Source organism: Globicephala melas, chromosome 9 (assembly GCF_963455315.2).
Source record: "Globicephala melas chromosome 9, mGloMel1.2, whole genome shotgun sequence".
Lineage (NCBI taxonomy): Eukaryota > Metazoa > Chordata > Mammalia > Artiodactyla > Delphinidae > Globicephala > Globicephala melas.
The window spans coordinates 6,017,347-6,029,466 of NC_083322.1; the positions used below are offsets into that span (position 1 = coordinate 6,017,347).

Here is a 12,120-nt window from a genome sequence, read left to right on the forward strand (position 1 = left end):
AGCTGGGAAAAGGACAGAAAGAAGGCAGACGGGAATGCTACACGAAAAGAGCAGGACCCCAGCTCTAAACTGCGTTCCCCTACCCCCAAAAGACCAACTATGCCTTCCTCAGCCACGGGGACCTCTGAAAGCAGAAACGGGGTGTTCAGGTGAAGGACACCCCCAAGAGCCTCACACAATGACAGAAAAATGGGAGTGCGGCCCTAACTCTGAGGCCCAAGTACTGCACAGGGCCCTGCCCACAACTCCAAGTCATCAGCAAAAGGCCTTGCCCTCTGCCTGCATTTCCGAACCCACCACCTGCTGGTGGGCGTCCCCCTGCAAATGGAGCCGGAGGAGGAAGCAGATGGCCCAGGGCCAGGCCCATCTGCCCCACATGCGTTCAAAGGTCACCACGCCGCTGGGGTGTCTGCCGGTGCTGCCCGTCCCCACCACACCCGGGGTCGTGGTACATCTGCCAGCAGCGTGCACCCACTTCCTCTGCCCCTCAGTAGCCGAAGTCCAGGGCCCGAGAGCCTAGAGAAAGGAGCGCTGGGCAGCTCAGTGGCCCGGGGTTCTAGTCCCCGACGCCTGGCGCTGTGTCCCTGGAGGTCGGTCAGCGCCCACCAGCCCCGAGCCCGCCTCTCGAGCGGCTCCCTGGAGAGCAGCGGCGGGTGCCCGGCGCGCGGGGGACCCAGCGAACGCGCCGCTGGCCCGGCCGGGGCTTCCCACGCGGCCCCGGCGCCCAAGCCCCGCGCCAGGCCTGGCCCGCGCCCGCCGGGCCGCGGCAGCGTGGAGGGTGTGCGTCGGGAGAGCGAGCCTCGGCGAGCGCCACCCTCCGGGACCCGCGGGCGCTGGGCCCGGGAATGCTGCCATCCACTAACGGGAGGCTCCGATCCACCGCACCGCTGCGGGCAGGGCCGGGACAGCGGCTGAGACGCCTCTCCGGCAGCGGCCCCACCTCCCGGCCCGCCGAGGCCCTCCGCCGCGCCCACCCTACCCGGCCATGCCTGACCAGACCTGGCCTCTGGACCCCAGAACCTCTGTGGTTCCGAGCGCACCCGTCCCCGGAGCGACACCACCCTCACGCCCTGGAGCACTAAGATCAGAAAACCTGTCCCCTGGCACGGGACCTGCCCCCAGCCCCAAAGTGTTCCCGGACGAGAAATGGCGAAGCCTGGCCGCCGGCTATGCAGCGCCAGCGATCAGCAAACCGCGTAGCCCCGACCTCAGGCGCGCGAGGACCCCCAACGGGGAGAGCGTGGCCGGAACGGGCCAGCAAAGGCCCCGGCCGGCGCCGGAGAAGCCACCGCGCCCCACCTCCCGCAGCCCCCGGCTCAGCTCACCCTCGATGGAAATGACGTGCTCCCGGATCTGGTTCTGCAGCGCCAGGTCCTCGATGCGCTCGATCAGGTCGTAGATGGCGTAGATATTGGGATGCACGGACTCGAAGCGCTGGATCTCGGCCCGGATGGCCGCCGAGTTGGAGAGCGCGAACTGCTGGGGAGGCCCGCCGGCCAGCTGCTGCGAGGGGCCGCCGCCGCCCCCGGCCCCCGGCCCTGCGCCGCCGAACTGCCCGCCGCCCCCCGCGCCGCCGCCGCCGCCGCCCCCCGGCGCCGCCAGGCTCGGCTGCTGCTGCGGGCTCTGCCCCCCGCCCGCCTGGAAGTTCATGGTTCCGGAGCCGCGGGGCCCGAGGCGGGCCCGGCCGGATCCCTGGGCGGCGCGGCGGCAGCGGCAGCGGCGGCGGGCGGGCGGGCGCGCGGGGCTGGCGGGGCCGGGACTAAGGAGCCGGCGGCGCGGGGCTAGTGCATGGGGCCGGGGGCCGGGGGCCGAGGCCGGGAGGCGCCGCCGCGCACGCTGTGGCCACCGCTGCCGGGCGCTTCCCGGCGCCGCGATCCCGCTGCCTGGGAGCAGCCTCCAGCGGCAACAACAACGGGACCGGGAGCGCGCGGCCCGGGCCCTCCCCCCGCGTCATGCGCACGCACCGCCGCCCCCGCCGGCTCCAGCACACGCAGCCCGAGCCCCCCTCCCCGCCGCCCCCGCCCCCGCCCCTCCTGCGCGCGGGCCCCAGCGCCCCCGCCCCTCGCTCTGCTCGCTGGCTCTGCAGCCTCCACCCCCGAGCCGCGCGCTCCAGCCCCGGCGGCCGGGCCCCTCCCACCCAGCTTCGGCCCTTCCGCCTCCTCTCCAGGCCCCACCTACACCCGCCGCGAGGGGCCCTCGCTTCGAGAGGACAGCTGCACTGCCCCCCTCCCGGCCCCGGCTGTCGCTTTCGCCTCCCTGCGCTGGTCTGGGTGGGGTGTCCGATCTCTGGGCAGCGCCCGCACAGTGCCCTGCGCCCGAGGGTACTGATGAACGCGGCTGATTGGCCGAGGAGGGTCGCCAGGCCAGGCCCAGTTGCGCCTCCCTTACATCGCCCTGCCTTCAGTGCGGCACAGGCTCCCCTGTCCCAGGGCCCTGAGGTCAACCCTAGAGACCACGCCGACCCAGGGTTCTCTCTCGGGCCCTGCCTGGACTCTCCATTGCCGGCTGCAGCAGCTAGGCTGGAAATCTGGATTCCCGGATTCTATTTCCAGTTCTTCCTGAGGAGAGCTTCATCTGCGGGGCCCTTGGAAATGACACTTTAAACAACAACGTCCCCACACTTATCTTCCAGCCTCTCCAAGAAGACACCCACTGCCGGACCGGGAGAGGACCAGTGAACACAGCTGGACCCCACTGAAAGGGGGAAGGAAGAAGAGAAAGGAATCAAATATTATGCCTTCTTTCCCACTCACCCCATTCAAGACACGCACCAGAGTCCACATGACTGTCTCAATTTTCTTTGTCCTCTCTCCCTTGTCTATACTGTGTTCCTGTCCACTCCTGGGGCCAGGGAGTTCCCTCAACGTCCTAGTTCCTCTGCATCCCCATTGCTAAAGCTGTATGCAGTTCTGCTAGCCACCCCCCCAACTTTTCTGAACCCCATAAGAGGGGGCATTTGCAGAGCACTGGTCCCAGCCAATCAGCCTGCCAGGGCTACACCCCGATGTCCTCTGGCACAGTCATCCTTTTTACATATCCTTCCACTTCCCAGGCCAAGCTGGGTCTTTTCCCAGCAAAAAGTTGCCCACCATTCAGCTACCTACACAACTCTACCCCAGTACCAACCCAGTCACCATTCCTAAGTTTCTTGTACCTTCCAAAGAAGCTGGTGCGAGCTAATCAACACCGGGGGCCTCCCAAACTCCTGAGGGATGTGGGTTCTACGTACCTGCTTGACCTTCAGAATGTCTTGCACCCTCTCTGGGCTTCATCTGCAAAATATAGTGGTTGGACAAATCACCTACCCTATGTTCTGTAAGTCTAAGAGCAATATCTAACATATCTTTTAGAAGCTTAGTTAGAATTGACATCAAGCAGTTGCGCCAGGTACCTCCCAGTAGAGCTGTTGAGGGTAAAGAGTCCCTCAGAAATGTTGCCCCGGCAGCCAGCACATTCCTGTTTTAGCACTGGTGGGCTACTTGTCTCCTTTATTAGTATATGAGTGACAAGAGGGCAGGGATAGAGTCTGATTCACTGTACTCCCAGCATCTCACCCAGTGCCCAGCACATAGTATACATTTAAAAAATATTTCTAGAATAAATGAATAAATGGGAAGGAAGGAACTGGAAATAAGTTAGTTCTTTATATTATAAATCTAAACTGACTGTCCCAAGGCAACATTTGGAGTGCTTGCTCCCACAAGTAAGCATTTGCTATCAGAACACTAGGGTGCATTACTTTTAATCAAGACTGGTCTATACAGTCTAGGATGTAAGATCTCTGTGCCTCTCTGTGGCTATAGAAGCCCAGAGGGAGGGAAAACCCATGGAAATTAACTGGCCCGGGCCAGGCCGAGGCTCAACAACCCCTGTACAGCAATACTCTAGAAATACCTAATTTCTGAGGCCAGATTTGGGTGGAGGAAGTGTTCTAATACCAAGTGAACAAATATCTGCTGTGTGACAGATCCCCTACATAGTTTTCACACTTGTTTAATAAAACACCTAATTTTTTCCTTACAATTGTCTTATGAGGTATGTTTTAGGAACGAAGAAATTTAGGTTCAAAGAGATTCAATAACGCACACAAGGTCATATAGTTGATAAGCACGGGATAAGGGATCAGCATTTGTGCCAGGTTCCAAAGTCCATGCTTCTTGCACAGTCTTACAGGGGCAAAGTGGAGGAGGGGACCAGGTAAATAAGGCAGCCCAAGCTGCGGTGGCCAGCCCTGAAGATGGATATCCTCAGCCAGCCTGGTGGGGCAGCCCAAGGCTACTGGGCTCTGGGCTGAAGAGTCAATTTGGAGGGTCCAGGATGCCTTCCGGCGTCCACTCTGACTTAAGAGTAGGCCGGGGTAGGGTCCACCTGAGCTCCCCAAAGGCTGCATCTCGAAACACCGGTGCTCTGACACGCTCCAGCTGACGAACTGACGTTAGTTTCTGGAGTGATACATGCCCTGGCTGCCCGAGGGGTAGGGGGAGGATGCTGCTGCCGCCCAAAACCTCTGCGGACTGGAACAACCCCCAGACACGCCCCCACCAGCCCCTCAGCGATTTGCGGGCACCGAGACCGGGCAGCCGAGCCCGCACGTGGGTCCGCAGGGCGGAGGGCGGGGACTGCTCACCGCGCCGGACTACAAGACCCACAATACTCCGGGCTGCGGCGGCGGCGCAGCGGCAGCGGGGAAGGCGGGGGGGTGCCTTCAGGTGTCTGCGACCTCGCCACCTCCCGCCCGGAAGTGCCTGAGGGTCCGCTATGGGGCTGGCGGAGCCAGGCGGTGAGTCCCTGCGCCTTGACCGTACCCACCCCGCCGCCACCTCAGCTGGCCCCCGCTCGCCCCGCCCCGGGATCGCCCTCCCGCCACTCGGGGGTGGGTGTGGGGGGCGGGAAGATGGGAGGGGTGATAGAGGATCAGGGTGGGGAGGGCGAAGTCTCGGATTCCCGGCCGAGATCTGGGGTCCTGCAGCAGGCTGAGTTTGGAGAGGCTTCCAGAGGAGGCGCGGGGTCGGGCCGCTTCGGGGTGGGGTTTGAGTGCACCAGGAGCGGCCGAGTTGGGTGGGGGGTGGCAGCCCTCGGAGGTTCCAGTTTGCCAAAGGGCGCAATTTGACTTTTGGCGTGTGGAAGCCTTGGGAAGCGGTCCCGTGCCGCGGGTCGGGGTTTGGGTAAATGGTAACCGGGAGGTGTGTGTGTGGAGAGACCTTTTTCTTCCCCCTTGGAGAAACTTCAGCGACGGAAGAGTAGATAAGCTTGGGGTGAAATAGACGAAGGAGTAGATAAACTTTGGGATGACCTAGACGGGAAGAATAGGTAAGCTTTGGGGTGAAGTTTGGTGGAGGTTGAATTTAGGGGAGAGTCGCTTAGAAGGTCAAGGCCCTGACCTCGGAATAGGGTTTGGGTGAATTGGGCAGCTGGTTGAAGACCTGATCTCAGGTTACAAAAAATTAGGACTTGGGATTTGGTGATGGGAAGGGGTACGTGGGGCAAGTTTGGGGTAACTGGGTGTCAGAGCGGTCCGTGTCCCACGGTGGGGCTCGGGTATGTGGGCAGAGGTCTGAGGACTGTGGGAGAGTTGTGGTGGGGTGGGGTCAGGAGCGCCCCCGAAGTTCAGAGGGCTCCTGGCGGGTGAGCCAGGCCCTCATGGGTTCTTTGTGCCTCTCCAGCTCGGTAGCGCAGCGGGCAAGGCAGGTGCCATGGCCCTGATCGAAGGGGTGGGTGATGAGGTGACCATCCTTTTCGCGGTGCTTGCCTGCCTTCTGGTGCTGGCTCTCGCCTGGGTCTCAACACACACTGCCGAGGGCGCTGATCCACTGCCCCAGCCGTCAGGGACCCCAGCACCGACACAGCCCAGCGAAGCCATGGCGGTCACCGACAGCATCAGAGGGGAGGCCCCAGGAGCTGAGACCCCCAGCCTGAGACACAGAGGTCAGGCTGCACAGCCAGAACCTGGCGTGGGGCTCCCAGCAACACCGCCACCTCCAGACTCCCCCCAGGAGCCCCTAGTACTTCGGCTGAAATTCCTCAACGATTCAGAGCAGGTGGCCAGGGCCTGGCCCCATGACACCATTGGCTCCCTGAAAAGGTAAGCCGGGAAGAGAGGACAGGAATAAAGTGCTAAAGAGTGGGGTGGGAATGATCACAGACCTAGAAGGGCCACTGAGGATATCAGTATCTGAGACTTATCCCTCCGTTTATAGATGAGGGAACTGAGGCCCCCAAATCACACACCGTATTGTTCCCCTGAAGCAGGAGGGGCCCCCTTAGAGGCCCTGACTTGGGTGGTAGGTGGAGGACAGAGGTGAGGGTGGGAGAGTTATTCCGGGCAAGGGGCCAGGATTGCCTGAGACCTGCTCTATTACCCAGGTCGCTCTCTCCTCAGGACCCAATTTCCTGGCCGGGAACAGCACGTGCGACTCATCTACCAAGGGCAACTGTTAGGAGACGACACCCAGACCCTGGGCAGCCTTCACCTCCCTCCCAACTGTGTTCTCCACTGCCACGTGTCCACTCGGGTGGGTCCCTCACACCCACCGTGCCCACCGGGGTCAGAGCCAGGCCCCTCCGGGCTGGAAGTAGGCAGCCTGCTGCTGCCCCTGCTGCTTCTGCTGCTGCTGCTGCTCTGGTACTGCCAGATCCAGTACCGGCCCTTCTTTCCCCTGACCGCCACTCTGGGTCTGGCCGGCTTCACCCTGCTCCTCAGTCTCCTGGCCTTTGCCATGTACCGCCCGTAGTGCCTCCACGGGCCCTTGGCAGTGTTGCTGGCCCCTCCGGACCTTGCTCCCCACGACACGGTGGGAGTTGCTGTCTGCCCAGGCCTGCCTCTCCGACCTGCCTCTTCCCACTACCCTGGAGCCCAGCCCTGCGCCGCAGAGCACTCCGGGGGCCAGCGGAGGCCCCTCCCTGCGACCTCCACGGCTCTGGGCCGACCCCCGGGGCAGCTGGCCCTCAGCGCCCACCAACAGTCGGCTCCTCCGGGTCAGACAGCTGCTGTCGCTGCCTGGGCCCTGGGCAGAGCCGGGCCACGCCCCTGGGCCCTTCTTAGTGTTCTGCCTGAGAATCCAGCCACCTCTAGTCCCTGACAGCTCCTTGGGCTGATTTAGGGACTCAAAGACTGAGGGGCCGGAGAAGGGGAGCTGGGAGGGGTGGAAGGGGTTCTCTGGAACATGTGCAGATTAAATAACTGTGAAGTTTTCACCCTTGGTGTATGTCTGCGTGTGCGGGCCCGGGGGCCGGGGAGCTCTTGCCCACTGGGAGACAAGGCATGAAGGGCGCCGACCGGGCACTTCGCTCTGCCCAACCTGCCCAGCCCGGCCGCTGACTCCCCGTCACCTTTTCATCCCAGCCTCAGCCCCCTAGCCCTTTGGCCCCGCCCCGGCCCCGCCCCATCGCCGCGCGCGCAGCTTCCCGGAAGCAGGGGGCGGGGCGCGCGGCGACCTGGCGCGCGGGGACTGACGGGAGCCACGTCTTTGCTGGCCGAGGACTGTGCCGCGGTTGGCGTCTGGGCGGCGATCCGGGGGCTGCTGGGAAGATGGCGGACTCGGTGGCCCCCTGATGAGGAGGCCGCGGGGGGAGCTCGGTCCCCGGGCCCCGAGACCGACCGAGGGAGCGATCTGCGCGGGGCCTGGGGAGCCATGTAGGGGTGGTGCCTGCGGGGCGGGCCGCGGGAGGGCGGCGGGAGTTGGTGTTGGCGACCGTGCCCACGGTCTCCTGGCATCCCCGGGCCGGGTGGGCGTTGGGGGAGGGCCCTGACACCGCCGACTCCGCGCCATGGCAAAGCTGAGCCCTCGGGCTCCACGGGCGCCCTCCAAGGTGGGCCCTGCGTTCTCGTTTCACGGGCGAGGAGACTTGGGCAGAGAGACGAAGCCACTTGTCCAAGGTCACGCAGCTGGTAAGTGGGAGCACCCAGCATGGAACCCAGGACCGTCCGGCTGCGGAGCCCGCGCTCCACCCTCTGTGCCGCCGCCGCCTCCTGCGGGAGGGGGAGGTGGTCGGGAGGGCGTATCGTCGCGGCGAGCTGGGCTCCAGGCTGGGCGCGACCACTAACCAGATTCGTGACCTCGGGCTTAACGTAACCCCCTCGCCTCTCTGGGCCTTGGTTTCTCCACCTGTGAAATCGAGGTAATGCCAGCCCTGCCTCCCTCCTCATAGGCCTGTAAGGAGGACGAGAGGGGATAATGCATGTGGAATTGCTTTGTAAATATCCCTACGCTGAGCACACTGAAGGATTACGATTGCTGTTTCAGAGGATGGAAGAAGGCAGAGAGGGGCGGGTTGGGAAGTGGAGCAGAGCAGTCATAAAGAAGGGTGAACATGAGTCAGGGTTGCTATGACCCCAGGCTCCACCGGATGGGGAGCGAGGTGAGGAGTAGATAGCTGGTCTTTCTCACCGTTGGAGAATACCTCACCCCCTTTTCTGGGCCACCCCTCAGGGTCTCCATCACCCAACTCCATGCTTCGAGTCCTGCTCTCTGCCCAGGCCTCCAGTGCTCGGCTGTCTGGCCTGCTGCTGCTCCCACCAGTACAGCCCTACTGTCTGGGGCCCAACAAATGGGGAGACCGGCCTCCTGGAGGAGCCCCCCATGCAGGCCCTGTGCAGGGGTTGCAGCGGCTTCTGGAACAGGCGAGGAGCCCTGGGGAGCTGCTGCGCTGGCTGGGCCAGAACCCCACCAAGGTGCGCGCCCACCACTACCCTGTGGCACTCCGTCGCCTGGGCCAGCTCTTGGGGTCTCAGCCACGACCCCCTCCTGTGGAGCAGGCCACACTTCAGGACTTGAGTCAGCTCATCATCCGAAACTGCCCCTCCTTTGACATTCACACCATCCACGTGTGTCTGCACCTTGCAGTCTTACTTGGTGAGGACGGTGTCTGGGGGGGGGGTGGGCGTTAACGGAAGAATAGAGAAACAGCAGAGGACCCGAGATCGCTGACAGAACGCACCCCTCGGGCTTGCCAGGAACGGCACGTACGCCGCCACACTTGCTGCTGCTCCCCTGTATCCGTGGCAGACATCACGAGTCAAGCAGCAGGTGCTGCAGCTTAGCTAGGGTGCCACCGCAGGTCCCTTCTAATACAGCGCTCTAGGAAGCCCCTGCAATTTGTTACCACTGGCAAGAGATGAGAACTCACTTGCCTTCTTTGTATAAGGCCTTCCCCACAGACTGTTCTGATACCTTAGTGCACGTGATATCTCACATTTCTCTAGTGTTTCCACGTGCTCTGTAGCAAACCTTCCAGCCCAGAAAACAGAGATGAGAAGGATTGGGGATTCATTAACTAAACCAGGACTGGAGCAGAGCAGAGCAACTCCCGGTTGCTAGGACTGCCTCCTCTGACCCTCTCCTCCTCAGGCTTCCCATCAGATGGGCCCCTGGTGTGTGCCCTGGAGCAGGAGCAAAGGTTCCGCCTCCCTCCGAAGCCACCTCCCCCTCTGCAGCCTGTCCTTCGCGGTGGGCTAAGGTTGGAAGCTGCTCTCAGCTGCCCCCGCTTCCAGCGGCATCCACAGCATCACCTCATCCGCAGCCTGGCAGGTGCTGGAGGGGGTTAAGGTTCATGGGAGGAGGGGAGCTGAGGCGGAGGCAGGTGGTGTCTGGTGGAATCTAGTTGAGGTCTGACCTGAGGGTCCGGTGTGATGAGCTGTTCTTTGCAGAGGCCAGGCCAGAGGAACTGACGCCCCACGTGATGGTGCTCCTGGCCCAGCACTTGGCCCGCCACCGGTTGCGGGAGCCCCAGCTTCTGGAAGCCATTGCCCACTTCCTGGTGGCCCAGGAAGCCCAGCTCAACAGCAAGGTGGGATTACCTCCCACCTTCCCATGCTCCTCTCCAACTCATCCCATCCTAAGACACCTGGCAGGCCTAACCCCCACCCAGCCTGATTGGCTGCTTCTATCTGCAGCAGACAACCCAGTTAGGCTCTCTGCTCTTTCCCGTGGGGTTCCACCTTTGCTCACACCCTCGCTGGCTTGTCCAGCTCCCCAGCATGTATGCCTGGGTTGTCTGCACTTCTCCAAACACTCTTTTTTTTTTTTCCTTAAAGAAGATGTTGGGGGTAGGAGTTTATTAAGTTATTTAATTATTTTTGGCTGTGTTGGGTCTTCGTTTTGTGCGAGGGTTTTCTCTAGTTGTGGCAAGTGGGGGCCACTCTTCATTGCGGTGCGCGGGCCTCTCACTATGGCGGCCTCTCTCGTTGCGGAGCACAAGCTCCAGACGCGCAGGCTCAGTAGTTGTGGCTCACGGGCCTCGTTGCTCCGCGGCATGGGGGATCTTCCCAGACCAGGGCTCGAACCCGTGTCCCCTGCATCGGCAGGCAGATTCTCAACCACTGTGCCGCCAGGGAAGCCCTGCAAACACTCTCAGCCCCTGTCTTAACTTGGTTGATCCCACTCTGCTAAGTCTTCAGGGACAGAACCCACAGCCACGTCTCCTCTGCTTGTTTGAAGACTAATCGCGTGGAGCTCAAGCAGTGCTTACCCTGTTGAGCTTCTGGTGTGTGTGTAGAGGGATTGTCCTGCCTTTATGGTGATGCTGTGAGCTTGCAGGCCAAGCCTCCCTGAGGTCCAGCTTGTAAAGGATACTGGAGAACCGCTTCGCGCTGGGTGATGGGCTGCCCTTGCTCCGCAGGTGGTACAGAAGTTGGTCCTGCCCTTTGGGCGACTGAACTACCTGCCTCTGGAAGAGCAGTTCATGCCCTGCCTTGAGAGGATCCTGGCTCGGGAAGCAGGGGTGGCCCCCCTGGCAACTGTCAACATCTTGATGTCACTGTGCCAGCTGCGGTGCCTGCCCTTCCGAGCCCTGCACTTTGTTTTTTCCCCAGGTTTCATCAGCCACATCAGTGGTGCGCAGACTGGAGGGCTGGCTGGGTCCCGGGGAGCCAGTGGGCAGGGGAAGCAGGGTGGGGGTCTGCAACCCAGTAAGCCTTGTCCTGCTTTCCTGCAGGCACCCCTCACGCCCTGATTGTGCGGCGCTACCTCTCCCTGCTAGACACGGCCGTGGAGCTGGAGCTCCCAGGATATCGGGGTCCCCGCCTTCCCCGAAGGCAACAAGTGCCCATCTTCCCCCAGCCACTCATCACCGACCGTGCCCGTTGCAAGTACAGGTGGATGGGGCAGCTTTGGGGAGGGGAGGGGAGTGGCCCGCAAGAAGCACGGGGTAGGCCAACCCGGGGGACCATGTTCTGTGTGTGCTGCTGCGCCCTAGGCAGTCAGAGCGGAGCAGCAAAGGCATTTCCCAGGGCCGTGGAACTAGGCAGGAGGGAGCTAGAACAAGTGTCTTGGGGGCTTTCCTGATACCGGTGTTCCTCTCCCCCTCAGTCACAAGGATATAGTAGCCGAGGGGCTGCGCCAGCTGCTGGGGGAGGAGAAGTATCGGCAGGACCTGACCGTGCCTCCAGGCTACTGCACAGGTGAGCTCCGGGTGGGCCAGCGGCTCGCCAGGACACGGAGCCTCCGCTGAAGGCCAGCAGCTCTCTCTCTCCATGCCCTGCAGACTTCCTGCTCTGTGTCAGCAGCTCTGGTGCTGTGCTCCCCGTGAGAACCCAGGACCCCTTCCTACCGTATCCTCCCCGGTCCTGTCCCTACACAACCCGTGACCCTGCCCAAAGGTAAGGGAAGAGGGTGGGAGAGCCTCGCCTGCCTTCATAGACAGCAGCTCTGAGCCAGTCACTTCTCCTCCAGGGTGGTACTGATGCTGCGGGAACGGTGGCATTTCTGCCGGGATGGCAGAGTGCTGCTGGGCTCACGGGCTCTGCGGGAGCGGCATCTGGGCCTGATGGGCTACCAGCTCCTGCCGGTGAGAGCCCTCCCCACGCCCACACACTCAGCTAGTACCCCTCCCCTGGCCGGCCAGGCCCTGGGGTAACCTGCTACCCTCTCCCCCTGCAGCTACCCTTCGAGGAACTGGAGTCACAGAGAGGCCTGCCCCAGCTCAAGAGCTACCTGAGGCAGAAGCTTCAGGCCCTGGGCCTCCGCTGGGGGCCTGAAGGGGGGTGAGGGCGTGCACATGGGTTCAGGATGGCCCCCCCATCGGGGGATGGACAGTTTGCACTTTGGCTCCCTCTGCTTTGATTTGTCATTAAAGTTCCTTTCCTTCCCCATTGCACATCTCGTTTCTGGGACAGAGCGGGCT

At 62.5% G+C, this 12,120-nt stretch overlaps 3 protein-coding genes across 10 annotated transcripts in view; 2 read left to right on the forward strand and 1 right to left on the reverse strand.

Annotated features, from left to right (window-relative positions):
* AGAP3 (ArfGAP with GTPase domain, ankyrin repeat and PH domain 3) overlaps positions 1-1,665 on the reverse strand; it is a 56,228-nt gene extending 54,563 nt beyond the window's left edge. For all 5 annotated transcript variants that reach the window (XM_030854226.3, XM_030854227.2, XM_060305116.1 and 2 more), the window contains exon 1: positions 1,326-1,665. In XM_030854226.3, coding sequence (XP_030710086.1) covers positions 1,326-1,650 — 325 coding nt within the window. In that variant the 5' untranslated portion in view covers positions 1,651-1,665. The remainder of the gene's footprint in view (positions 1-1,325) is intronic.
* A 3,003-nt stretch (positions 1,666-4,668) lies between these two features.
* On the forward strand, positions 4,669-7,186 carry TMUB1 (transmembrane and ubiquitin like domain containing 1). Of its 2 annotated transcripts, none has more exons than XM_030854239.3 (3): positions 4,669-4,780; positions 5,664-6,082; positions 6,380-7,185. In XM_030854239.3, the coding sequence occupies exons 2-3, from the start codon at positions 5,694-5,696 to the stop codon at positions 6,729-6,731; spliced, it is 741 nt and encodes a 246-aa protein (XP_030710099.1). In that variant the 5' UTR covers positions 4,669-4,780; positions 5,664-5,693; the 3' UTR covers positions 6,732-7,185. The 2 variants fall into 2 exon arrangements, with proteins under 2 accessions (XP_030710099.1, XP_030710100.1); XM_030854240.3 differs by lacking the exon at positions 4,669-4,780 and adding an exon at positions 5,012-5,310 and having other exon boundaries at positions 6,380-7,186.
* Positions 7,187-7,437: 251 nt separating this feature from the next.
* On the forward strand, positions 7,438-12,088 carry FASTK (Fas activated serine/threonine kinase). Of its 3 annotated transcripts, none has more exons than XM_030854235.2 (10): positions 7,438-7,633; positions 8,430-8,852; positions 9,348-9,527; positions 9,647-9,786; positions 10,618-10,831; positions 10,933-11,092; positions 11,307-11,398; positions 11,482-11,596; positions 11,670-11,784; positions 11,877-12,088. In XM_030854235.2, exons 1-10 carry the CDS (start codon positions 7,552-7,554, stop codon positions 11,982-11,984), a joined length of 1,629 nt encoding a protein of 542 aa, XP_030710095.1. In that variant the 5' UTR covers positions 7,438-7,551; the 3' UTR covers positions 11,985-12,088. The 3 variants fall into 3 exon arrangements, with proteins under 3 accessions (XP_030710095.1, XP_060161109.1, XP_030710093.1); XM_060305126.1 differs by having other exon boundaries at positions 10,933-11,086; XM_030854233.3 differs by lacking the exon at positions 7,438-7,633 and adding an exon at positions 7,646-7,888.
* Positions 12,089-12,120: the final 32 nt, after the last annotated feature.